Below are 27711 nucleotides of genomic sequence, written 5' to 3' on the forward strand. Positions count from 1 at the left end.
CGCGCGGCTCTGGCAGTCAGCAGGGCCGGGCCCTGGGATCTGTCACCTCGAAGGTTGAATTTTACGACACAGCTGCTGAAGGGGCGGGGAGCCACCCCCGCGCGCCCCGCCCGTCCTCTTCCGCCCCCGGCCTGGGAATGGAAACTTCTGTCTCACGTGCCGGAAGCCAGCTGGCGGCCAAAGCGGTGCGCCACCCTGCGTCCGGCCGCGACGAGCCTGCGCGAGTGGCCTCGCGAGAGGAGCTCGCCGAAATGGCCGCGTCCAGTCAAGGTAAGAGCGCGCGCACGGATGGCGCCGTGAGAGCCGCCGGCCCCCCGGAAACGGGGCCTCCGCGCCTGTCGGCCCCTGCAGTGGGGCCTGGAGAGCCCCGGAGGAACAGGGGCGCACAGGGCGCCCGGCGTCCGGCCGCGGGCACGCACTGGGCCGAGCCTGAACTGGTCTAAAAGACTTGGTCTCAGCGCTCGACTTGTTCCAGCCTCTGGCGCCGCCCCTAGCCGCAGAGTCCAGACGTCGCGTCCCAGTTCTCTGGCTCCTTGAGTCTGCTTCTTTGTCCCCGTCTCCCTGAACGTTCCTTTGTAACGCCTAGTAGGCGTCATTCTCATTGGCACCTCCCTAACAGCATTATTGGTGATTTTGAAAAAAGTAGCTTTTATGGGACAGAACATTGAAATAGTCTCTTTTTTTGGTACTGGGAATCGAACCCAAGACCTCATGCTTTCTAGGCAGTCTTTTTAATCTTAGTCAAAGAAAGATCTATAATTTAATTCGGGGAGGAGCACGTCCTTAAGTTATGCTTAGTACCATATTTTTCTTAGGGTGTGTTTAATTCAGTACTGGTTCACAGGATCTGATTGCCAAACTGAACCCTCATCGAAAATTCAGTTATAACCTTGGGCCGGGATAAAGCTCAGTGGCGCTGCACCTGCCTGTTAAGCGCAAGGTTCTGAGTTCGATCCCCAGTACCACACACACACACACACACACACACACACACACACACACACAATTCAGTTATATAAACTTAGCCTTAAATTGCGTTAAAAACAAAGAGTGAAAATCCTCGAAACTTCCTAATTATTTACTTGTTTTACTGTTATCTATGTTCTTTTTGTTTCGTTTTTGAGACACGGTCTCGCCTTGTAGTTCAGGCAGGCCCTGAACTCACAGTGTAGCCCAGGCTGCCCTCGAGCTCGCTGCCATTCTCCTGCCTCAGCCTCCCGAGTGCTGGGATCACAGGCAGGCGCCACCACGCCTGGCTATTATCTATGTTCTTAACGTTATTTTTACCTATTTTATCTGTGGAAGAAATACCATAGAATCGGGTACTACTTTGCATCCCTCCCTGACTCAGGTTTTAGTGATATCACAGTTCAGTGATGTCACCCTCAGGGTGTATGAATACACCCTAAATCAGCCTCCAACCAGAGCCAGTTGTTAAACATTTATAAGCACACCACTAAATTTAGGTGATTCTAAGGAGTTGGAATGTGAAATAATGATCTTTATTTTCCTGTGGGGCAGATTGCTCTCATTTACTTAGTGTATAGCTTCATCAAGTAGTTGTGTGAAGTTTTGAGCCTGACATGAATTTCACCCCTTATCATAATGAGCAAGAAGAGCACTGGTCATTGATTTCAGGAGTCCATAAGCAGGGCTAATGACTCAGCTACTGTAGGTCCTAATGGAGTCGTATGAATGACTGAATGAAATGGGGTGAAGCACATGGCTCTCTGATTTAATCTCCCTTATGACTGTAGCCACCTATTCAGCTAAGGCGCTTGGTAAAATTACATTACAAACAAAACTGAAAACTCCTTTTTGTTTTCAGTGATCATTTCTTCAACATAGCAGTAATGTTTTGTTGTATTACTTGTTAGGCCATAGAAGATCCACTTTCTTAATCATCTGTTTTGTGGTTCTGCTAAATTGAGATCTGTAATCTCTCTTGAATTATGGTTTGGTGTATGGTATAAGGCAGAGCTTAAGGACCATTTTGTTAAGTACGAATAAAGATTACTTCTAACACCATTGGTTGGAAAGACATGCTTTTCCCCATTGAATTACCTTGGTGCCTTGTTATTAAAAAGCAAATGACAGCGTGTGTGAATCTATTTCTGGACTCTGTATTTTCTTCCACTGATGTATTTGTGTATCCTTAGGTCAATTCAATGGTATGTTGAATACCATAGCTTTATATTCTTGAAATTAGTTAGCTGTGTATTGTACTGTAACTTTATAATAAATCTTGAAATTTCTTAAACTTTATTCTTTTTCCCTCCAAGATTATTGTGGGAGAGTGTGTTTTCCCAAATGATTGCAGCACTGCCTCCCTTTCCACATTGTATTGTTTTTTCAGAGTGACTTTGGTACTGCTCCCACTAAGAAGTGGAGTATGTTTTCCCTTGTCCTGAATCTGGGTGGGAGTTTGCGACTCCTGAGCAGAATACAGTGCAAGTAGCACTGACTGGCTTCCAAGGCTAAGGTTTAAATTGTAATACAGCTTCTGCCTGACCCTTGGTTTTCCCCTCACTGGAGACAGTCGCCTCTTGAACCCAGCCACCATGCTGTAAGGAAGCCCAGTCTGATCTCTGCAAGCAGGCAGCCTGCATATGTGACTGTAGAGTTTTCAGATGATTGCAGAGTTTTCTAGCTGTAAAATTTCCAGCCAGTGTAAGTTTACCAGCGAAAGACTCAGACTTGATGAAACAGAGTCAGGCATTAATGCTATGGCTGAATTCCTGATCCACAGAATCTGATAGCATGGTTTTGTTCAATGAAGTTTGGGGGTGATTTGTTGTATAGCCGTAGTAACTGGAACGGAACGCTAATTCCTTTGCACTTTCAAACAAATTTTAGAACCAGCTTGTCAGTTAAGTAGAAACCTGTTTTTTTATTGAGATTTTCTCAAATCTATAGATCAGTATAGACAGAATAAACATCTTAAAAACATTGAGTCTTGCATAATATAAACATGGTATCTCTGCCCATTAATTTAGGGCATCTTCAGTTTCTGTGTTTTGTAGTTTTGTTTCAGAGTTAATTTACTACTAAAATAGAATTATATTTGGAGAATCTGTATTACAAATACTTCTGTTTCTTTAAAAACTTTTAATCTAGTTAGGAATGATAGTGATTCATTACAAAAGCAAATGTTTTCTTATTAATATCTTAATTCTTCTAGGAAACTTTGAGGGAAAGTTTGAGGCACTGGACCTTGCAGAATTTGCTAAAAAACAGCCATGGTGGCGCAAGATATTTGGGCAAGAATCTGGACCCTCTGCTGAAAAGTATAGCGTGGCGACCCAGCTGTTAATTGGAGGTGTCACAGGATGGTAAGTGTGAAAGATACGCAGTGTCTTATGTGCATGAGTTAGTATTGTGGTTATAGGAATGTTCTCCTTTAATTAATGAAAATACCTTGACTTTGATGAAATTGATTACTTCATGTGTAGCATTTATCTAAACATTAAATTATATTTGATGGTTATACATAGTATTCACTACATGCTGGACACTGTTTAAAGTACTTATATAGGTATTTCATTTTCTTCTCATAACTCAGAAATTAATACTGTTATTGCTATGCTCATTTTATAGAAACTGAAGCTCAGAGGGCCGGGGATTTAGCTCAGTGGTTTCCCTGCCTGCTGCGCAAGCGCAAGGACCCGAGTTTGATCTCCGGTACCAAAAAAAAAGAAACTGAAGCTCAGAAAGGTTAAATTACCCAAGGCTGCATAGTTAATAACTGGTAAAACAGGAAGCTAGCCACACATTAGCTATGTCAGGTGGTAATGCGATACAGCTTATGGTTTCATTTGTAGATATATTTAAAAATGTTAATAGCAAATTTAGTAAGTGAATATCTACTCCGTCAATCTCAGAAACTTTTCATTTGAAAAAGCTTATTGTATAATGAACACAGATACATAACAGTGCTCATTTTAACAACTATAAACTCCTGTGTAACAACCTCTCAGGTTAAAAAACTTATGGCTAGCACCCTAGAAATGTTAAAAGTTGTTAAGCAGTTCTTTGTTTTTCTTTATGGTTTTGATACCAGTTGTCACTAAATAGTGTACTGTAGTTGACTTAGTTTTGAACTTTAAATAAATGCAATCACAATGTATTCTTTTAATTCTTTCTTTGTTCAACCTGACATTTTGTATATTCAGCCATGTTGTGTGTACTTGTAGTTTCTTTGTTTTTGTTAGTGTTTAGAATTCCATTGTATGAATATGCCACAGAACATTTATCCATTTGATGACTGACGTTTGACCTGTTTAAATCTGGCACTAATATAAGTAATAGTAATATGAACTCTATACAGTTGTCCCAGTGAATATGTCTACACATTTCTGTAGAGTGTACCTAGGGCTTGATAGATTATGGGATATGTTATCTTCAGCTTCACTAGGTAATGTCAGATTGCTTTCCAAAAGTAATTGTAAAAGGTCCCAGCAACAGGACTGAGTGTTCCTCTTGCTCTGTATTCTTGCCAGTACTTGATATTGGAAGTTAACTTCTTGCCAGTCTGATAGATAATGGTATCTCATCATGGTTTTCCTTTACATTTCCCCAAGTAGGGGTGAAATCAAACTTTTACATGTTTGTTGAATATTTGGGTCTCTTTTATTAAGTTCCATGCTATTCTTTTTTTGGTGGGGGTGGGTAGCTGGGAATCTAACTCAGGGCCTCGTGTTTGCCAGGCAGGCGCTGCACCGCTGAGCTACCTCCCTGGCCATGCTACTCTATTTGTTGGGGGGGGGGGATATAGGGGATTGAACTTGGGACCTTGCAGAAGGCAGGTGGTGGAACCACTGAGCTAAATCCCCAGCCTGATGCTACTCTTTTTACTATGAAGTCATTCTTTTATTGGATTGTAAGAGCTTTTAAAAATATATTCTAAATATTAGTCCTTTGTTGGATATAGAATTAGATATTTTTTAACAAATTCCATCTTCTGTATGATACCTTTTGATGGACTGAAGATCTTATTTTTAATGTGGTCAATTTTATCATTTTTTAAAGAAACTATTTTATTTATTTTTTATTTTTTTAAAATGTATTAAATTCTTTTATTGGTACATTGTAGGTATACAACACAATTACATTTCTCATTGGGAATTGTACCTTTACATAATGCATCTTGGTCCTTATTTTTTCCCCATTCCTAGCCCTCCCTTCACCCCCTCCACCCTTCCCTATTTACAAAGACTTTATTTCCATTTTTTCCATTTCTCATCCTTTTTCCTTTCCCTTCTTTCCTTTCCCCTGCCCCTCCCACTCCCCCTACCCCTTTGGACCTTTTCTTCCCATTTTGCATTATCGATTATTCATTCTAATCATTGGTACATTTTAGGTATACAATATAATGACATTCATCATTGGAAATTTGCACCTTTACATAGTCTCTCTTGGTTCTTATTTTTCACCCTTGCCCAGCCCTCCCTTCAACCCCTCCAGTCCTCCCTATTTACAAAGATTTTGTTCCTATTTTTCCATTTTCTCATAGTAATCCCATTCCCTTCTATCCTTTCCCCTAGCCCTCCCACTTCCTTCCCCTTTGCCCCTTTTCTTCCTATTTCACATTACCTATTATACATTTAGTCCTCATTTACACTTTCAGTTTCTCACACCAGAGAAACTCTTCGGTATTTACACATGTGTGTCCTATTTATTTCACTTGAGTATTGCCTCAATGTGCATCCACTTAGCTATAAATGTCTCTAATTTCTCATGTTTTATGGCTGAGTAGTACTCCATTGTATAAAAAAACCACGTTTTCTTTATCCAGTCTCCAGTTGATGGGCATTTGGGCTGTTTCCAAGTTTTAGCTATTACAAACTGTGCTGCTATGAACATGGGCACACATATATCACTGTGGTATGATTCTTTTAATTCTTTGGGGAAGATTCCCAGCAGTGGAATAGTGGGGTCAAATGGGACTTCCAGTCCTATTTCTTTGAGGTATCTCCATACTGATTTCCACAGTGCTTGCACCAGTCTGCACTCCCACCAGCAGTGGAGCAGGGTTCCTCTTTCCCCACAGCCCCGCCAGCATTTCTTTACCTTAATAATAATTTTTGTATTTTATTTAAAGAATATTTTTGCCTATCCCATGTTTCAGAAGTTTGTTTTAACTTTTCATATTTAGATTTATGATCCACCTGGAATTATTTTTGTGTTTAGTGTATGATACAGTACTCTTAATTTTTTCACATGTGGAATACTCAGTTGTCCCAAACTAATGTATTACAAAAACTGTCCTTCTCTCCACTTCTTTACTCGGTATGTTTGTCTGTGTGTGTGTATATTTGCATCTTCTTCAGGAACTTCTTGGCTATTTCCTTTATTTCTTATTTTTTAACAGTTGAATACATAAATTGGCCTATCACTAGTGGTATATGTTTGAAGTATAAAATTTAATAAGTTTTGATGTGTGCACACACATATAAGACCATCATCACAATTAAGATATTGAACATATATGTCACTCCAAAAACTTTTTTGTACCTGTTTGTAATCCTGCCCTCTTCCCTTTCATGCCTCGGGAGCACTGATCTGCTTTCTGTAATTATAGATTGTTTTGCATTTTCTAAGATCTTTTAAAAGTGTACATCCTTACAAAATTCTACCTGGCTTCATCACTCAACATAATAATTTTGAGAGTCAGTCATCATTTCTTTTTTGTGTGTCAATACTTAATTCCTTTTTATTGCTGAGTAGTATTCTATCAGATGGTTGAACCACAATTTGTTTATTCACCTTTGATGGACATTTGGATAGTTTCCACTTTTGAGTTATTAAAACTGCAGTGAACATGTGTGTACAAGTCTTTGTATAAACATGTGCTTTCATTTCTGTTGGATAAATACCTAGGCTCATACATATGGCTGGGTAATATAGTAAGCAAATGCTTTAACCTTTCAAGTATCTGCCAGTTTTTAAGTGTCCATACTATCTTTTATCTCCATCAACAGTTTCTGAGGGTTCCAGTTTCCACACATCCTCATTAAAACTTGATATTTTTTTATTATAACCATTCTTGTGGGTAGGAAGTGATCCATCTTGGTGCCAGTAGCATTCTGTTTTGGTTATCATGACATGTATCTAGATGTTCTCTGAAAGCCTTATGTGCTTATAGGTGGAGCTGTTCAGAGGTGGCTGGATTTAGGGTATGTGTATATGTACCTTAGTACATATGAAAACTAAAGTAGTCCACTGATTGGTTTATCATAGCTCTGGGTGTGGATAGTGAGACGACCCCCCCCATGTGAGTGATACCTAATCCAATAGGCTTGGAGTCTGAATGGGATAAAAATCTGGAAGGCTTGCTGTTTCCTGCCTGCCATGCCATGGACTGTTTCTCCTATGGCATGCTGCTCTGCCTTGGAGCCAGCTGATGACTGTGGACTGAAACCTCTACAAGCTGTGAGCTAAAAAGTAAGCCTTTCTTCCTTTAACTTGCGGGTGTTGAGTATTTTGTCCCAGCAACAAGAAAGTAACTAAGACAATTACTTTTTTTTTTTTTGGTACCAGGGATTGAATTCAGGACCTTGCGCTTCTGAGGCAGGCATGGCACCACTGAGCTAAATCCTGGGCACTAGACAATTACTTTTTTTTTTTTTTCAGTACCAGGGATTGAAGTCAGGACCTTGTGCTTGCAAGGCAGGCATGGCACCACTGAGCTAAATCCCCGGCCCTAGACAATTACATTGATTGATTGATTGATTGATACTGAGGATCGAACTCGGGTCCTTGCACTTGTGAGGCAGGCAGCAGGATCACTGAGCTAGATCTCTGGCCCAAAGACACTTTTTTTTTTTTTGGTACCTGGGATTGAACTCGGGTCCTTGCGCTTGTGCAGCAGGTGGCGAAACCACTGAGCTACATCCCTGCCCCTGTAGACAATTACTTTTAATAAATAATGAAATTAGCTTGTAAGTCTTAAAACTTTTATTTCTCAAAGCTGTTTTGGTTATGTTAGGTACTTAGCATTTCCATATGAATTCTAAAATCTGCTTGCTACTAGTCTCTACCCAAAGACTGATGAGATTTTGAATAGGATTGCGTTGATCTGTAAACATTGGCATATCTCTATTTAGATTATCCTTAATTTCTTCAGCAGTGGTTTGTATGTTATGTATGTCTTATTGATAGATCAATATTATATCAGTATAAGATCAGTATAAACCCCCAAATATTCCTGAGTATTTTGTATTTATGATGTTGCTATAAAGGCTATTGCTTTTGAATTTTCATTTTCCCATTATTTATTGCTTGAATACAAAAATGTAATTGATTTGCATATATTGGTCTCATATAGTATAATCTAGCTAAAGTCACAGATTGCAGATTTTGGGGGTCCTCAAGACTACCCTTGTGTTTACTAATTCTCTGGGAATATTCACAGAACTCATTGGAGGAAAGGTAGCCTAGAATTGCTTTTGCTATTCTAGGTCTCTTCTGGTTCCAAATGAATAATTGGATTGTTTTCTCAAGGTCCATGAAGTATATTGTTGGAATTTCAATTGGCATTGCATTAAATCTGTATAGCAGTTTTGGAATTATGGCCATTTTCACTATATTGATTCTTCCTACCCAGGAACAAGGGATGTCTTTCCATTTTCTTGTATCCTTCTCGATCTCTTTTTTCAGAGTGTTGTAGTTTTCAGTGTAGAGGTCTTTTGCTTCCTTTGTTAGGTTGATTCCTAGATACATTTTTTGGATGCTATTGTTAAAGGAATTGTTTCCCTAATTTCTATCTCAGTGAGTCTGCTATTTGTGTACAAGAAGGCTATTGTTTTTTGAGTTTTGACCTTGTATCCAGCTACTCTACTGAATCTGTCAATTAAGTCCAGAAGTCTTTTGGTAGAGTTTTTTAGGTCTTCTATGTAAAGTATCATATCATCAGCAAATAATGACAGTTTAACTTCTTCCTTTCCTATCTTTATTCCTTTTATTTCTTTCTCTTTTCTAATTGCTGTGACTAATGTTTCCAGAACTATATTGAACAGGAGTGGTGATAGTGGGCATTCTTGTCTGGTTCCTGATTTTAGTGTGAAAGTTTTCAGTTTTTGACCATTTTGTATGATGTTGGCTGTTGGTTTTTCATAGATAGCCTTAATCAGGTTGAGATAAAGACCTTCTATTCCAATTTTCTGTAGGGTTTTTATCATGAATGGGTGTTGGATTTTGTCGAATGCTTTTTTGCATCTATTGAGATGATGATATGGTTTTTGTCCTTGGCTCTGTTAATATATTGTATTACATTTATTGATTTACGAATGTTGAACCATCTTTGCATCCCTGGGATAAATCTGACTTGGTCATGGTGTATGATCTTCGTGATGACACTCTGTATTCTGTTTGCCAGTATCTTATTGAGGATTTTTGCATCTCTGTTCATTAGGGAGATTGGCCTGTAGTTCTCTTTTTGGGTGGGGTCTTTCCCTGGTTTTGGGATCAAAGTAACACTTGCTTCCAGGAATGAATTTGGAAGTTTTGCTTCCCTTTCAATTTCCTTGATGAGTTTAAAGAGTAATGGCTATAGTTCTTCTTTACATGTCTTATAGAATTCAGCAATGAAGCCAACAGGACATGGGCTTTTCTGTGTTGATAAATTTTTTATTATGTTTTCAATTTCACTCATTGTAATTGGGGTGTTTAGAATTTCTGTATCTTCTTCATTTAACTTTGGCAATTTGTATGTATCTAGGAATCTGTCCATTTCTTCTGTATTTTCCATTTTATTAGAGTACAGGTTCTCGAAGTAGGTATTGATGTTCCTCTGGATTTCTGCTGGGTCTGTTGTGACTTCACCCTTTTCATTCTTAATTGCATGGATTTGAGCCTTTTCTTTCCTTTTTTTGATAAGGTTGGCTAAAGGTTTATCTATTTTACTTATTCTTTCAAATAACCAACTCTTTGATTCATTAATTTTTTGTATTCTCTTAGTCTCCATTGCATTGATTTCTGCTCTGATCTTTATAATTTCCTCTCTTGTAGGAGCTTTGGGTTTGTTATGCTCTTCTTTTTCTAGGAGCTTGAGGTTCTGCATTCGGTTATTTGAGTTCTCTCTGTTTTCCTAATATGGGCATTCACTACTATGAATTTCCCGTGTAGAACTGCTTTCATTGTGTCCCATAGATTCCTATATGTTGTACTGGCATTATCATTTACTTGTAGAAACTGTCTAATTTCTTTTTTAATTTCCTCTGTGACCCACTGGTTGTTCAGGAGGGTGTTATTCAATTTCCATGGGTTTGTGGGGGTTTTGCGGTTTCTTATGTTATTGATCTCCAATTTTATTGCACTGTCCCCAGCCCTATTTTTAATTTTTTGAGGAACTTTCTTATTTTCTACCGTGGCTGTACTGTTTTACATGCCCCCCAAAAGTGTGCAAGGGTTCCCTTTTCTTTACATCCTTCTCAGCACTTATCTTTGTCTTTCTGAGAACAGCCATTCTTACAGGAGTGATATAATTGCTTTCTTTTTTCTTTTTTAGTGGCACCAGGGATCGAACTCAGGACCTTGTGCTTGCAAGGCAGGCGTGGCGCCACTGAGCTACATCCCCAGCTATAATTGCTTTCATGATGATGACAGTTAACAGTGCTGAGGACCTATTATGTGCCAGACCACTGGGACAGGCACTTTATATACACAATCTCACTGACTTCTCATAAGACCTGTGAGGTCAGTATCATTGGTGAAGGAATTGAGGCTTCAGGAGGTGAAGTCATTCGCTGGGATCACTCAGTTTGTAGGTGATGCAAATGCAGTTCATTCAGAGCTATCTAGATCCTGGAGTCCATGTACTTGTTGTCATATAACATTGCATCCTCCAGTGCCACTTTGTTGTTAAGAAACTAGATATTTGAAATGGTCTTCTAAGGGCAACATAGATCTCCACTGCTAACAGGTCAGCTTTTGAATAACCCCAAGATTAGGAAAGACTGTATTTCACTTAGTCCCTGATCTAGTTTCCCAAGAAAGCTCAACCTGACATTTCTTCATCCACAAACACCTCTTGTCAGAGTGCATATTAGCCTTTTAGCTGTCTGGAACCCACAGGAGAGTTTTTAAGGCTTTGTGCTCCCCAAGCATTCATTTGTTCTCTAGACATCCAGTAGAGAATGTATTGGCATGGCTCCTGGTGAGAGGTTTCTCTAGAGAACATGGTGAGTTGCTTCAACTCTGTGTCACCTTCCTGTTTTGTCCTTTTAGCCACAATATGACCATGAGAAGGCCTCTGACCTCTCAGAGCTCCAGGTCTCTCACAGTTCTCTAGATTAGAAGTCCAACCCTGGTCTCACTGGCCTGAAGTCAAGGTGTCAAGAAAGCTGTGTGCCTTTCTGGATTCTCCAGGGAGAATCAGTTTTCATGCCTTTTCCAGCTTTGTGAGGCCACTTGCTGCATTCCTTGGCTCCTGGCCTCCTCCTTCCATCTCAAAAGCCAGAAACATTGCATCTCTCTGATCATTCTCCACAGTCACTCTTCCCTCTAATTTCTTCTGCCTCTTTTGCTTTGAAGATCCCCTGTGATGAGCCTGGGCCCACTGCAGGTTTTGTAAACATCTCCTATAGAGTTCAAAATGGCAGCATCAGGAAGATTCAGAGCCTTTGGTATTGGGCCAAATCATCAAAATCTTATATCAAAACAGTAGATAGAATATTAAAAATTTTTCTACATTGGCTGGCTCCCCTTGGTATGTCCATAGCTACCTCTGGGTTAACTTTGGAATGTTACCGGTAGTAGATGAAATGCTACCAAGTTCCTTGCATAAAGCTGGATCTGGCCAGACTGGTCCTGGGGTTGCAGTGCAGGAGTGTGGTCTGAGGGCAGGGATCCTACTCGATGGGCTGACAAATGAGGTCAGGGAGAGGTAACGGGAAGGAGGTCCTCCTCAGGCTTGGTGGGACAGGCATAGTAGGGAGGGCTTCTCTTCCTTTACCAAGAGGCATGCTCAGAAGCCATCCTGGGTAAGGTGAGCTGAGAAAACACAGGCCTAACTTTTTATTTCTATTTCACCAAGCCGCAGCCCACATAGCAGTAAGAGGTGGGACAAAAGTCCTTTGTCTTCCTTCCTTGGGCTCTGCAGGTTCATCAAGGACAAAGGAGCTTTGTCTGGTTGGGAGAAATAGCAAGCTTTTTGAAGAGGGGGAGGATGTCTTCAGTCACTCATGACCTTATGAAGCCTGACTGGACCAAAAAAATCACAGGCTTGGCTGAGGGCCCTTGGTGGGACATCACATATCACAATGTTCCTCCTGAGTGGAAGGGGCAGGACTCTCTGAAATTTTATGTCTTTAACCAACATCTGCCCGAGCTTCCCATCCCTAGCCTCTGATAATGTTTTACTGTGTCCAGCAGCTCACCTTTTTTACATTCTACATGTTAGTGAGATCATGTGGTATTTCACTTAGCACAGTGCCCACCAACTTCATCCATACTGTTGCAAATGAACAGTGTTCTCCTTTTAAGCAGTATTCCATTGTGCAGATATACACCTCACTTTCTTTATCCATTATTACACTGATCGGCACTTAGGTTGATTCCATATTTTAGCTCTTTGAATAGTTGCAGTGAGTGTGAGAGTTCAGGTATCTCTACAGTGCACTGATTTCATTTCCTTTTAGGCTGTTTTGTGACTTAGCAAAAGGTCTGGATCTGACTCCCGGGGCATGGTTTGTTGACTTGTTTTAGAAAAAATGTATGGGCTGCTATGTTGAGAATACATTCTAGGGAGCAAAAGTGGGCATAAGGTGGCTGGGTGAAAAGCTGTAACAGTAATCTACATTAGAGATCCTGGTGCAGACCAGAGCAGATGCCATTTAAAGTCATGGAGCTAAATGAGAGCATCTAGAAAGTGAGCACACAGGGAATGATCCTCATCAATAGTCAGGGAAATACAAATCAAAATCACAGTGCGATATTACTTCATACCTGTTAGGATAGCTATTTCCCAAAAGACCAAAGATACCTAGAGCTGGTCAGGTTATAGAGAAAGGGGAACCCTTGAGCATTATTGGTGGGAATGTAAATTAGTGCTGCCCTGTGGAAAACAGTGTGGAGACTCCTAAAGAAGCTAAAAGCCAAACTACTATCAGATCCAGCAACCCGACTCCTGAGTATATGCACTCCCATGATCATCACAGCACCATTCTCAGTAGCTAAGATATGGAAGCAAACTGTCCATCAGCTGATGAATGGATTTTAAAATGTGCTATAGATACACAATGAAGTACTGTTTCTCTGTAAAAAGGAAATCCTATCATTTGTAGCAACATGTGTAGACCTGGAGATTATTATGTTGAGTGAAGTAAGCAGGCACGGAAAGACAAGCACTGCATGATCTTGCTGTGGAATCTTATTTTAAGACATAAAATACTGTACACAGAGATAGAGAATCAAACAGTGGGTACCAGGGTCAGGGCAGAGGAGAGGAAATGAAGAGGTGTAGGTCAAAGATACAAAGTACCAGATATGGAGGATGAACAAATCTAGAGATCTAATATACAATATGAGGATTATAGGTAATTGTATTGTATTCAGGTGTTTGTTAAATAGATTTTAGCTGCTCTTGTAACTAGACAGTAAATTTGTGAGAAGATGGATTGTTAATTTGTTTCACTGAAATAGCCATTTGACTATGTGTATCCTATAACATCATGTTGTAAACCTGATTATATTTTAAAAAATAATCAACTCTTTCCAAAGCTCCTAGAGGTCAAATGAAATGAAGGCTGTAAAGTTAATGCTAGCATTAGGTGTCATCATGATAAAAATAGTTTTATTGAAACCATAGTACAAAAGCCTGCATGGAGTGGATTTGAGAGAATGGGTACAGAGGATCATGGTGACAGCAATTATGGACAACCCTGAAGTTATTTTGCTGTAAAGGGGACTAGAGAAAAAGGAAGGTGGCTGGGGAAGAATTGTGGTCTAGGGGAATTCTTTTCAGTGATGGTTAATAATTACAGGATATCTGCATACGGTAGTGAACAAAATAGAATCTCTGCCTTCACAGATCTTATGTTTTAGTGCAAGGTGGAGGCAGAAGAGAGATAATCATAAATCAAATAATGATATTAAACTGGCCATTAGATGTAGCCACTCAGATATCATGTAGACTAATGGTGGCAAACCTATGGCACATGTACCACAGAGGGTTGTTTGTTGTCATTGAAAGCTCTAAAAGATTCACTATCACTGATATAGATATTTCACATTCAACATTTTCAAAATGGCATTATTCTCTCCACCTTTCCACCACCTTTTTCTCTGTTCCTCTTTCTTGTTTTCATGTCATTAAAAATGCCAATCATTGTCTACCTAGGTCATTCAGGACAGAGTCTTAACCTCATCCCCTGCAACCACTCTGTCCTCTAACTCAGTCCGCCAGCACAGTCATCCTTTTAGAAACTCTTCCTGAGAGTTTTAAGGCTCTTGCTAAAAAACCCACAGACTTACTAAGTGGTAGAGCCAAGATTTGATTTGTTTATGTCACGCACCATTTAGGGCTGGCTTTCTGCAGGGGGTAGGAAGGAGCTGGATCATCTCAAGGTAAGGAGGATCTGAACATCACCAGAAATGCGTGTTGTGTACCTCTGACAGCCTGTCAGTTTATCTGATACTGGTTTGGTTTTTGTAGGTGCACTGGTTTCATATTTCAGAAGGTTGGAAAGTTGGCTGCAACAGCTGTTGGAGGTGGATTTTTTCTCCTTCAGGTTTGTATATGAAGTATTCCAAGCTGTTTGAAAATTCTACTTTCCCATTAGGGGCCGTTGAGGTTGGAGGAGTTATAATATAGTTCTGTCCATATTATTTCCGCTTGTTTTTATGTACTATTTTAAAAGCTAGTAACCATTTCACTCAAATTTTATCAGTTACTGGTAACATTTTATTTCCTTATGTATAACATGGGGACAGAAGTACATATTCCTTTTCATAGTTCCCTTAAGAACTACTGAAATACTAAGCAAATATGATTTTAAAACTACAAAGTGTGACCCTGGTGCCCTGGGATACATTTTATTCTCATGAGTTAACACATTTCCACCAGCTTGTATGTGTGACTGATGATACATGCATGATTGTCCCATCGGGCAGCTTGTATCACTGGGGGTACAAATATAATTATTTTTATTGGTCTTTTTACTAATAAAATTAATAAAAAGTCTATAAACAGACCGAATCTAGTTAGTTGGTTAAATTTGAATAATTACTGCCTTTCTTAGTTACTTTTCTCTCATTGCTGAGACAAAATACCTGACACCCAAAGTTAAGGGGGAAAGGTTTTTTTGGGGGGGTACCAGGGGATTGAACTCGGGACCTTGTGCTTGTGAGGCAATGGGAAAGGTTTATTTAGCTCACAGTTTGTAGAGGTTTCAGTCCATAATCGGCTGGCTCCAAGGCAGGGTGGCATGGCAGAGGAGAAACAGTTCATGGTGGGCAGAAGGTAGCAAAGCAACAAGGGACAACCACAGCTCTTTCTGTCTCTTATATCCTATCTAGGCTACTTAGGGTGGGTAGCACTCACACCCTTAATCCTAGTGCCCTTGAGCCCAGCATTGCACCATGAATCAATCCCAGCATCACACACTCTAGACCCAGCCACTTCTGAAAAAGCCCCACCTATGACTGCCTGAGGCCCTGGGGGGTCATCTAGATACAAACTTTAACATTGCCCAATAAATATTAATATTATTTATACCAAGTATAATTATTACAGCAATCAACACATTTATTCATTAAACTAAAAGAAATGTATTTGTATTTGTGAATTTAAAAAATATATATAAAGGCGACTGATTTGTGCAGAGTGTGTAAAACGTTGTAATGCATTTGGCTTTTTTGCGGCCACAGAGGCACCCATTTTTTCTGATAATTTTTGATAACATTCTCTACATCGCTTGTGTGAGTTTCTTGCCAATCCTAAATAAGCTTTTTTATAAAGTGAATATTTTCTTGAGTATTTTGAATCCATGACATTTCTTCATGGGTTAATAGTTTATCAATAATTCTCTAAATTTTAACATGGAAATCTTTTTTTTTCCTTGCGGTATGGGGAATCGAACTCAGGACCTTGTGCTTGTGAGGCCAGCACAGCGCCACTGAGCTAAACCCCAGCCTTAACATGGAAATCTTACAAGTACCCCATTGCTGGTCTATATAATATGCATTTACAACTGCTGTACCACAGATTAGCTGTTACAATTTTTTCACGCCGTTTCAATGTCTTAAGGAACTGTAATATGATGACATCTGGTCTGCTAAATCAACACCTTTGCATTATTGTAATCAAAGACCCCCTGAGAAGTGGTATCACTGGTGGTTCAAGCCACCCAGTGGGACAGTCAATTCAAATCAGAGCCACCTGGAAGCGAGACATAGGAATTACAGCCCCGTCATGAACGTGCTGTGTCCGGCTGTTTTGTTGAGGCCACTGAGCTGTCTCTTTGGCCTGTAGTTTATATTTCAGAATGAGTGGATGCAGATTCTATGAGGCTAGGGCAAAAACAAGGAACAGGTTCTGCAAGACAAAAGAAAACTTATATTTAATTGTAGTGGGCACATATTAGTTCTGTAGGATTTGTGTTCAAATTTGGCTCTGCATTGGAATCACTGGTAGTTTTTTTAAAAACACTGATACTCATTAGCATCCTCAAGTCTGATTTCATTGGTTGTAGGCATGGACTTACATCAGAACATTTGAAATTTCCAGAGTGACTCTGATGTGCAGCAGTCTGTGAGAACTGCTGCATTGAAAGAGCCATGACTTGTTGAGTGGTGCTAGTCTCTTGTACTGCTTCTCCTTCCACAATTGGCAATCCTCATTTGGGCAAGTAAGTTCTATACTACCACAATCATAGTGAGTTTTCCAGACAGGTCAGGTGAAAATTCATTGTGTGGAAGGAAGAAGCCAGTTACTTGCTGGGGCTTGGTTGAGTATAGTGTTGCTACATAACAAATTCTTTCAGACCTAATTTCTTCAGATAGCTATCATTTTCTTATCTCTCATGGTGAATGTGCATTAGAAGTTTGGGAAGGGGTCAGAGGAGTGCTTGTGGCCGATTCTCGTGGTTACAGGCAGATGTTGGCAAAGGGCTGAGGCAGCTGTGAGCTGGCTGGATCTCTGTGTGTTTGTGTCTGTCAGGTTTTTTGGGGGGGAGGTGGTACAAGGAAGCCCATGTTTATTTCTCTTCTAACGTTTCATACAGTAAACAGATGGGGGGGGTGCAGTTCTGTTACCATGGTGACCAGGACACAGAGCAGCTCTATCACTCTATCATCCTTCAAAATTGCTCTGTGGTCGCAGCCACCCCAACCCCAGTCCCTGGCAACTGCTCTGTCTTCCATCACTGTAGTTTTGTCTATAAATGTCTCTCAGTTTTTCATGCTGATAATTGTTCCAGCAGCATTTAGTAGATAATTCTTTTCCTAATATTTGTACATTTGTCTCTGTCCTCAAAATCCATATACATGTGGATCTTGATTCTTGTTTCTCTATGCTGTTCCACTGGGCAACATGCTGTCTTTATGATAGCATTAAGTCTTGACATTTGGTAAAGCAAATTCCGCTACCTTGTTCTTCAGAATGTCATAGGTACATTGTATTTTTGCTCATCCTTTTAAATTTTAGATCAGGCTTGTTCAATTACTTTCAAAAATCTATTGAAATTTTTATTGGGATTGCATTGGAACATTATGAACTGGAAACGAATTAGTATATTTTTGATCTTTCAGCATCTATCTATTAACATGGCCTTTGTATTTATTTAGGTCTTCTTTAATATCATTGAATAGAGTTTTATTATTTTTCCGTATAGGTCTTGTACATTGTAATTTGGCTTTACTTCTAGGTATGTTATAGCTTTAATCACTCCTCTGTTTAATATAAAATTTGAAACTTAATGTTCTCACACTGGCATATTGAAATGCATTTGATAACTTATGTTGCTCTTGTAGCCAGCCACCTTTCTAAAGACTCTTATTCCTGATTTGTTTGGGATTTTATCTGTAGAATCATGCTATCTATAAAAACAATGGCATTTTTCCTTCACAGTCTTTATGAATTTGTTTTTCCTTACCAAGCCAACACTTCTTGAGGCATTCAGGCCATTGTTTGCAGCTCGCAGTGTTCTGATTTCAGTCACCGTTGAGCAGCAGCACTCATGAGTCAAGTGCCCGTTTTCAGCATATTACCTCTTAGTCCACATTCACCTTCCACAGTCAGCATGCATGGGCTGGATTCTGGCATTTCTTCTTCAGAGGAAGGAGTGTGATGCTAAGCTTTGTTTGTAGAGGCACTTCCTTTTCAGTTTTGCTTTTCATGCTCCTTTTCTGCAGTGTATTCCTCCAGTGATGCCAGTAGAGAGCAGGAAGCAGGAAGCTACCTCCTGCTCCTGGCCTGGGCCATGCAGGGGACTTTGCTACCACCAGTACTGCTTTTGCTATTTTGAAAAAAAAAATCTTTAAAAACATTTTTGTATGGGTCTCTTTCTGTACATTTCCTTCTATTCCATTGATTTGTGTGTCACTTCGATACCACGCTGTCTTGACTGCTGTACCATTATAGAAAATCCTAAAATCAGACAGTGTGAGATTCCTCTAGCTCTGTTCTTTTTTCTTTCCGTACTTGGGATCGAACCCATAGCCTTCTGCATGCTAGACAAGTGCTTATCACACACCCCCAGCCCCAGGTCTGTTCTTTTTCACAATTATTTGAGCGATTCTAGTTCATTTACCTTTTTTTCTTCTTTGGTACCTGGGATCGAACTCAGGACCTTGTGCTTGTGAGGCAGGTGCGGTGCCACTGAGCTAAATCCCCAGCCCTCTAGTTCATTTACCTTTCCATGTAAATTTTAGAACTTGCCTTTTAAATATCTATAAAAGATCATGCTAGTGTTGTGTTTTACACATCATTTCTATGTGAGGTCTTCCATATGTCCAGTGTGTATCTATTTGGATTGGCTTTGAGTTCTTTATCATTTTGTAGTTTTCAGCATATGGATTCTGCATGTTTTGTTAGATTTATAACTAATATTGAAATATTCCTGCAGGTATTATACATTATTTTAAAAGTTTTATTTCCTGTTATTCAAATTGCTAGCAGATAGAAATTCAGTTGATTTTGTGTGTTGAACTAAACTCACTTTCTTTTTAAGTCTAGGAGCTTTTATTTGTTTTTTGTTGGATTCTTTGAGATTGTCTGTGTGGACAAAGGTATGTGTGAATAGGAACAGTTTGACTACTTCTTTTCCAATCTGGATGCCTCAGTTGTTTTTCTTGCTTTGTTCATTCACTACAACTTTATTTCTGGAATGATGTCGAATAGGAGTATAGTGAGTGGACATATTTTCCTTGTTCCCAGCTTTCTTTCATCAAATTTGTTCAGTATTAGCTGTGTGGTTTTTTGTTGATGTTCTTTATCAAGTTGAAGTTCCCTTCTATTCCTAGTTCACTGAGAGTTTTGTTGTGAATGCATGTTGAATTTTGTCAGATGTTTTTTGAGTCATGCTTTGAGGATAGACCAGATGGTACGGCAGGCAAAACAGGAATCACACTACCAATTCAGCAATGCCTTGAATTCTCTAATCTGCTTGTTGCTTTTTGTTTGTTTGTTTGTTTGTTTTGTTAGATCCCTCAAATAGCTATTCTCTGTATTCTGTTGGTTAGTAACAGTATTCTGTGGGAAAAACTGGGTATAATAAATGAGCTCCAACCTTTGGCTAGCATACAATTTTTGATTTTCAACTGTGTTGCTGCTGTAAAGCTTTGTTCTTTTTTAGTACTAATATTTGGTTGTATGAACATGGCACGATTTGTCTGTCTGTTCCCTCGCTGATGGACTTGTAAGTTATTTCCAGTTACTGATTGTTCTAAGCAAAGCTACTATGACAGCTTGTTCCATCCTGGATGTGGCATAAGAGCTCATGTAGTTTCAGTTTTGGTAGTGAATGACAAATTGTTCTCTTAAAAGGCTCCATTTAATGCTCTCAGTAAGAATGCATTAATAGTGTTTCCCCATATCTTAACAGGATATTCTTAACCTTTTTCTCCAATCTGATAAAAAACTATGGTAGCTCATTGTTTTAATTTACACTTCCTGAAGTACTTTGTGAAGTTGAAATTTTTCTTTTTCTCAATTTATTATGTGAATTGCCTTTACCCATTTTGCAAGTGGGTTTTTTTTCCTGACTGATCCATATAAGAACTTCACTTTTTAAAATGCATATTATTGTTTTGTTTGTGATACAAATATTTTCTCCAGCCGGTCCTGTTTGAGTGAGTAATTGGTTAGTGGTGTCATTAAATAATATAGGGACTAGAGGAAGAGCAGCTGCAGGAAGAAATGCTAGAAGGGTAAAAAGTTTCCATTTTAGATATGACTTACCAAAAATTGGGTAGAGAGAAGTAGTATTGGTGGGGGATTGAGTGATGGGCTACATTCATTCTCTTTACTGTATGGATAACACTAACCCATCCTAAAACTATGCACTTGATCGATTTTTTTTTTTTTTTTGGTACTGGAGATCAATCTCGGGACCTTGCGCTTGTGAGGCAGGCGGCGGAACCACTGAGCTAAATCCCCGGCCCTGCACTTGATCGATCTTATCGTGTTCAAAATTCCTTGATAAAATTGTTTTCATTGACTTCCTTATTTTAATTTTCATTTTACCATCTTATTTTTTAAGCTAACTTAAAACTCTGAAAAAAAAACTCTGTAAAGGAGGGAGAAGACCATAAATAAATTGAGAATTGTCAGCAGTTATTGAGGGCCATCTGTTTATTTCCAGTGCCAAGTATGCATAGGGTGGATGCTGAGTAGATGTTGAATGAATGCCATCATCTACAAAGAGCCAGAGAGCACTTGTCTCCAAAAATGGAAAGACAGAGAGTTTCACTCTCTACTTTGTGATTTATCTTGACAAAAGGAAATAACAAGTCTCTGTTTCTCATTTCTTTTTTCGTTGTTTTTGAAACTGTAGCTTGCAAACCACACTGGATACATTAAAGTCGACTGGCAGAGAGTAGAGACAGACATGAAAAAAGCCAAAGAGCAACTGAAGATTCGTAAGAGCAACCAGATAACAACCGAGGTCAAGAGCAAAGCTGAGGAGGTGAGGCTTTGTTCCCATGCAGTGTATAAAGGGTACAGACAGAAATGAAATAGACATACCAGTATCTCAGCAATGGACAAGGTTAAAGATTACAAAGAACTTGAAATAATAAGACAAAAGCTGTATTGTATAGGTCAGCCTTGGTTGAAACATATAATTCAAAGCCTTTTTTTTTTTTTTTTTTTTTTGGTACCAGGGATTGAACTCAGGAACTTGTGTTTATGAGGCAGGTGGTAGAACCACTGAGCTAAATCCCTGGCCCATTCAAAACATTTTTTAAAGGTGCATAATTGAAACATTTGGTGGCCTTTATCACTGAGTATACAAAGTGATACAGATAGCACTTGTAGTTAACTGGTTCTTGTAGGATTGGGGGTACCACCATGTGTGGGAAGTAAGTCCTACTGCCAGTATCATTTTGAGTTATTTTGTCTCCAAGCCCACTTCTCTCTGAAACATCGACTCTGCTTGTTCTTCACAAATTAGTAGGACTGCCTAGTTGAGGGGTTGGCAAACGTCTATAAAGGGCCAGATGGTAAATATTTTCAGCTTTGTGGGCCATATGGTCTCCATCATAACTACTCAACTGTACCATGTAGAATGAAAATAGCCATAGATAATGTATAAACAAGTGGGTGTGGCTGAGTTGCAGCAAAACTTTATTTAAAAGCAGATAGCAGGACCATAGAGCCAGGCTAGGTTATATTGGCTAGCATTGAAGAAATAGGAAAGCTGTATTTTGCTACTTTATTACCTTTGGAAACACATTAAACATCCCAAAGAAATAAGTACACTGAACTAGGGAAAAACAAATTGGGGTTGGGGTGTCAAGAAGGTGGCTGGTCCCTTTTATAGTCTGAATAGTGAGATTCTGCCACTACCTCTCTCTGTTTCATGGGGAAAAGGAACGGATTTAGTGCAGAGGAAGAAAATACCCTGTATCCTCCTCAAGGTTTTCGTGTGCTGAATGGCACTGAGGACTTAAAAATAAATCCGAACACTCCTTGTCTTTGAGGCAGTCATACTCTAGTAGCAGTGACAGGAAACTGTCATAATCAAGTAGAATAGTAGTAGAAGATGAGATGCTTAGGTTAAATATGGCAGATAAACACATGCATTTATCTCCACTTTTGAAGTATTTCTGAAAGATGGTAACAAAGTAAAAAAAAAAAAGGGTTTAAACTCACAAAGACCAAGAGAACAGGAGGTGAACACTGGTACACAAGAGATGTCACCAACTTCTGGAAGTTGGAAAATGGTAAATGACTTAGCAAAATAGAAAAATACTGAGCCAGATACCTTAGCATGCCAGGTACATGGTGACAGTCTCTATATGGTAGCAAGCTATTTGCCAAAGCTTGTGCTGTTGTCCAGTGTAAGGGATCATAGAACCTGTTTTCTGACTTGGAAAACAAAATGAAGATGTTAAGTTGAGTATTTAGCAACAAGGTGACTTTAGTGCAAACAATTTTAGTGTGGAGTTGAATGACAAAGTAGCAAATTGAAGAATAAATAGGAAGAAAGTAAAAATAATAAATGAATGCAGTTATTTCAAAGAAGGTAAATCTTTTTTTTCTTTCCCTCTGGTGGTAGATAAGGTTAGTGATTTTTTTTTTTTTTTTTGGTACCGGGGATCGAACTCGGGTCCTTGTGCTTGCGAGGCAGTCAGTGGAACCACTGAGCTAAATCCCCAGGATAGTGTTATATTTAGGAAAATGTGAAGGTCCAGGGAAGTTAGGTGCAGGAGTGGGAGTGAGACCAATTTGAAGACCAATTCAAGGAGAATAGGGGTGGCAGAATGATGGGGAATTTAGGATGTTAGTAGCTTATGTGGTGGGAGATGAAGTCACTGTACTTGAGTTCAAGGAATAATTAGGTCAAGATGCTGTCAGTCAGGAGCCACAAAGTGTGCCTGAGTGTATGCTCCAAGCCTCAGATGAGCAGGAACTTTACAGGAGGGTAGAAAGGAGATGGTAAACTTTGTAGTTTAAGGAAAGGAAGATGTTGCCTATTAATCATTGGTAATAGACATGAGTCCTGATATTAACATCCTTTGCAAAATAATCCATTTGCTAAATCTTCTGTTTCCAGGTTGTGTCATTTGTGAAGAAGAATGTTGTAGTGACTGGAGGATTTTTTGGAGGCTTTCTGCTCGGCATGGCATCCTAAGGAGGACAACTATACTTCCATTTTCTGTTTTTTTCCAGCCAGCAGCCAGCCACTACACTCCATCATAGGGCATCAAGTGTCTCCTCTTCCTCCTCTCCTCCTGTGCCTTCCTCCCTGTTGTGACAGATCTGAATGGCTTCTCTAGGCATCTGCTGGTTCACGTTAATACCGGCCCTACTATAAGCTCGAAAGTGACAGAAGAGACAGTAGACGTTAGCTCTCCTCCCAGTATACTCCCGACTTGGCCAAATCTAGGTCAGCAAGAATGTTCCTTTTTTCCCCCCTATGTAAGATGCTTATCAGAACACTGCAAGATGGTTCACCATGGAGGATGTGAGGATCCTCAGAGAAGCACATAGTTATCTTATGTGCGTCACAAAAAAGAACTGAATACATTTGCCTTTAAGCATGAATGATTTTGATACCTTGCTGTGTACTTTCTTTTTTAGTTGGTTTTAAATTACAGGAAGCGAGCTATTTATACCAGCTATAATTATCTTGACAAAGTGGCAGCCTAAGAACTATAACAGAAAAAATCTGACTATGAAATGAACTTAGGCTGAAGGTATATGCTGTGTTGAAGATACTGTATTTGACAGAAAAGTCTTTAGGGAAACCAACTGTTAGAAATCCATTGTTAGATGGTTAGATGAGTATTGTTAGGAATGTTTTCTATCATACTGGATAACACATGCCATGGCTACTTAAAGGGTTTATTTATAGTAAAACAAGTATTTAGGTGGGAGAAGAAAGAAGCTCTTGGATTATTTCATAGAAAAGGTTTTATGTGGCTGAGTGTGGTGGTACATGCCTGTAATCCCAGCCACTTGGGAGGCTGATTTACTGATTTAGGAGGGTAGCAAGTTCAGAGTCAGCCTGGGCAATTCAGAGACCGTGTCTCAAAATAAAAGTTCAAAAAGGGTTGGGGATCTAGCTCAGTGGTAGAACTCTTGGCTGGGAATTTGTGAGGTCCTAGGTTCAGTCTCTAGCACTGAAAAAAAATTGAAATGTGAAATATTGTTCATATCTCTCAAAACATTAAGGGTAGCCATACTTCCTGTGTGCCAACTCTGTTTTTTTACCCAGTTACTACAGGATACATCATGTAAAGCAGAATTTGAAAGAAGTAGCATTCTAGGCATTTAGAATTGAGAAATAACAATAGTACAGTATATGTGGAATAAATTCCCATCATCAAGTATAATCTGCTGCCTCCTGTTGACCTTCAACTCTCAGAATTATTCTTCCAAATAGAAATTGATACACACACACACATTTAGAGTTTTAACACATTTACTGTAACCCCAACTAGAATATCAGCTTCCAGAGGGCAAGGCTTCTGTCGTCTTTAACTATTATACTCCCAGGTTCTAGCACTTAATACATTCTGAGTATTTGTTGAATATATGGATAATAACCTTGTGGACTTACCTAGTACAGGTTAATTTTACTCAGAGTTAGTTATTAAACCTGCAGGTGTAAAATATTTGTGTTTCTAATCTCATAATCTAAAATGTTTGCCTTTTAAACTATCTTGAGAATGATGTATTGAATCTGAAAATCGAAAAGCCAATACATGCGTAGAACTTTATAGAATTCACCCATTTGCATTTTCCTCATTACATTCGAATAACATTTAAGGCAATATAACATATTTGTTTGTAATATGTATTAATCCTCCCCAAATCATAATGTTACTACATTTTTTCCCAAGAACTTAAAAGCTGATTTTTGCTTTTTATTATGGAAATTTTGAAACAGATAGAGAAGTAGAGAATACACTTGATCTTAGCCAAAAGGCCAAGAAGCGATTGAAAGTAGAGAATATACTACAGTGACTCTCCGTGTCCATCACCCACCTACAACAATCATGAAATCATAGCTATATTTGTTCTATCAATTACTGTGAAACAAATACTAAAGAACCTTCTTTTTTTTTTTTTTTGGTACCGGGGATCGATCTCGGGTCTCTGCGCTTGCGAGGCAGGCGATGGAACCACTGAGCTAAACCCCCGGCACTACAGAATCATTTTGATCACATTGTGGTATATTTTTATTTATTTATTTTTGGTACCGGGGATCGAATTCAGGACCTTGCGCTTATGAGGCAGGCACAGTGCCACTGGGCTAAATCCCCGGCCCTCTTTTTAAAGATCATAAGAATAATACTTTGTTATACCAAAACCAGAATTCTTTAATATCATTGACTATGTGGTCATTGTTAAACATTTCCTTACCTCAAGTGATATACATTTATTTTGTTTGAATCAAAACCCATACAAGGTCCACATAACATTTGGGTCATCTTAGTGTTTTAATCCTATAGGTCCTTTTTAAAAAATTTACTTGCAGCATATTTACTGATGACACTGAGTCATCTGTTTCCTAGTTCCCTACATCCCCCTGAGGCCTGGGACTCTGGTTTATGTCATTTATGGTGGTCATGGCTAGCCATTGCTAACTGTACCTTTGACTTAACTCACACCAATGGAATGGTGACAGCAAAAGCTAACAAGGAAAACAGCTGAGTGTGGTGGTACACCTCTGTCATTCAAGCGCTTAAGAGGTTGAGGCAGGAAGACCACTGGGAGTTTGAGGCCAAGGTGGGCTACATAGTGAGTTAAAGGCTGGCCTGAACTATTTAGTAAGACCCCGTTGGAAAAATAACAACAAAAACTGAAAGAAGTGTCCTTGTGGGCTGCATGGAGTGGGGATGGCCACCAAATGCCTCTCCTGAGGGCTGGAGGTGTGCTGCCTTTTTGCTGCATCTCTTTGTGATTGTTGGTGAGCACAGCAAAAATTAGGTTGACCTAACACCTTGAGAAGGTTGTAGTAAGCAGTAGTCTGGTATCAGACCCCATACTGGTGATCTGAAATATGGTCTGTACATCCCTCCTGGAGTTTATTCCTAGCTGGCTGCTGCTGAGACCTTGAAGGGCCTAGGGAGGTCTATACTGCAGGTTAGTTTCATCCTGACTATGAAAGTGGGCCTGAGCACTGCTCACTTGGAATTGTGCAGAGCTGGTACACACCTCAGTTCATTTTAGCTGAACCCTCTGAAGTAGGCTCAGGCTTTTAGGGAGGCTAAGCTGAGGCCTCGTGCCAGCGGCCTTCCTTCATGTTAAGTGGCTAATTGACCTTGAGCATTGTCAGTATGCACTGCCCAGAGAAACTTGGCTTGGAGTGTGTTCGAGGTTGCGGTGCCCCCTGCTGGTGGGGATGTGGTGACACTGGAGACCCAGCTTCTACGCGAAAGCTCAAAAGCAAAAGATCTATATTACCGAAAGTTACGTGGCAGGAATTCCTGCTGTCTTTTTCCCCTTCTGCACTCAGCAGCGCCCGCGCGGGGCTCTCATGTCCCCTCCTGGGCCACTGAGGCTCCACCTTGCATGCTGGCCACTCTGGGCAACCCTTTGTGCTAGCAGTGGGGTTAGATGAATCTGTTGAAGTTCTCCCTTGCGACCCAGCAGTGAGGACAGTGTGCAGGAGCAGTTGCCTTTCCTGCTAGGCATCAGTAGATGGACGCGTGTTTCCAGTTTCTCCAAGACTCAGTGTCCTCATTGCTGACCCTGAGCTCCTTATGAATGCCACTGTCATTGTGCTGCTAACCAAATTCCTCCACTCAGGTGGCCCCTTGTTTGCTCAGCCCGTCCCTTGGGGGAGAGCCCTTGTTGCCTGATTCAGGCAGTTACTGCCTTACAGATTCTAGCAGGAGACCAGATGTGATTCTAGTAGGAGGATTGGATTCTGCAAGGAATGAACTCTACATGATTCCAGCTAATGTGCTCTTGGGCCGGGTGCTTGTGGTTCCCAAAGAGTTCTGCATATTGACTATTGTAAGAATGTTCTATTATCCTTTTGACATTTGCCAGAAAGGTGGGCCTAACTAGCAACTGAGCTCTTAATTTGAAAGTTTTACTTTTGTACAGTTTTGGAAAATGCCATAAATCTCTGCTTGGAAAAATGGTATAAGGATGGATTTAAAATTTCTGAGTATCATCAGTGTTTGGGATCATCTGAAATTCCAGCCCTGTAGGAAAATTAGAATACTACCCTCTGCTCCCTCTACCAAATTATCAGCTTCATTTCTCTGCTCTAAAATGGGGGATGAATGCCTGGTGTGGTGGCGCATGCCTGTAATCCCATCACTCAGGAGGCTGAGGCAGGAGGATCACCACAAGTTTAAGGCCAGCCTAAATTGCATAGTGAGACCCTGTCTCAAAACAAAAAAATAAATAAGATAAAATGGATGCGAGCATAACTTCTCACCTGTTGAGTTCTTTCTTGAAGACTGAGTTTCAGTGCTAATCTCAATCCCTATCAAATAAAAGGCACTTGGCAAATGTTAGCCTTCTGTGATAGCTGTCTTATTTTTCTGTAGATTATAATAGCTAAAGAGAATAAGATTTAGACAAAT

At 39.8% G+C, this 27711-nt stretch overlaps 1 protein-coding gene across 1 annotated transcript; it reads left to right on the forward strand.

Annotated features, from left to right (window-relative positions):
• Fundc2 (FUN14 domain containing 2) lies at positions 1-27642 on the forward strand. The gene is made up of 5 exons (XM_004875184.4): positions 1-270; positions 3182-3332; positions 14654-14729; positions 20994-21125; positions 23217-27642. The coding sequence occupies exons 1-5, from the start codon at positions 138-140 to the stop codon at positions 23292-23294; spliced, it is 570 nt and encodes a 189-aa protein (XP_004875241.1). The 5' UTR covers positions 1-137; the 3' UTR covers positions 23295-27642.
• The last annotated feature ends 69 nt before the right edge of the window (positions 27643-27711 follow it).

Source organism: Heterocephalus glaber, unplaced genomic scaffold (assembly GCF_053883595.1).
Source record: "Heterocephalus glaber isolate CG9 unplaced genomic scaffold, H.glaber_assembly_v1.0 deba00001863, whole genome shotgun sequence".
NCBI classification, from domain to species: Eukaryota; Metazoa; Chordata; class Mammalia; order Rodentia; family Bathyergidae; genus Heterocephalus; species Heterocephalus glaber.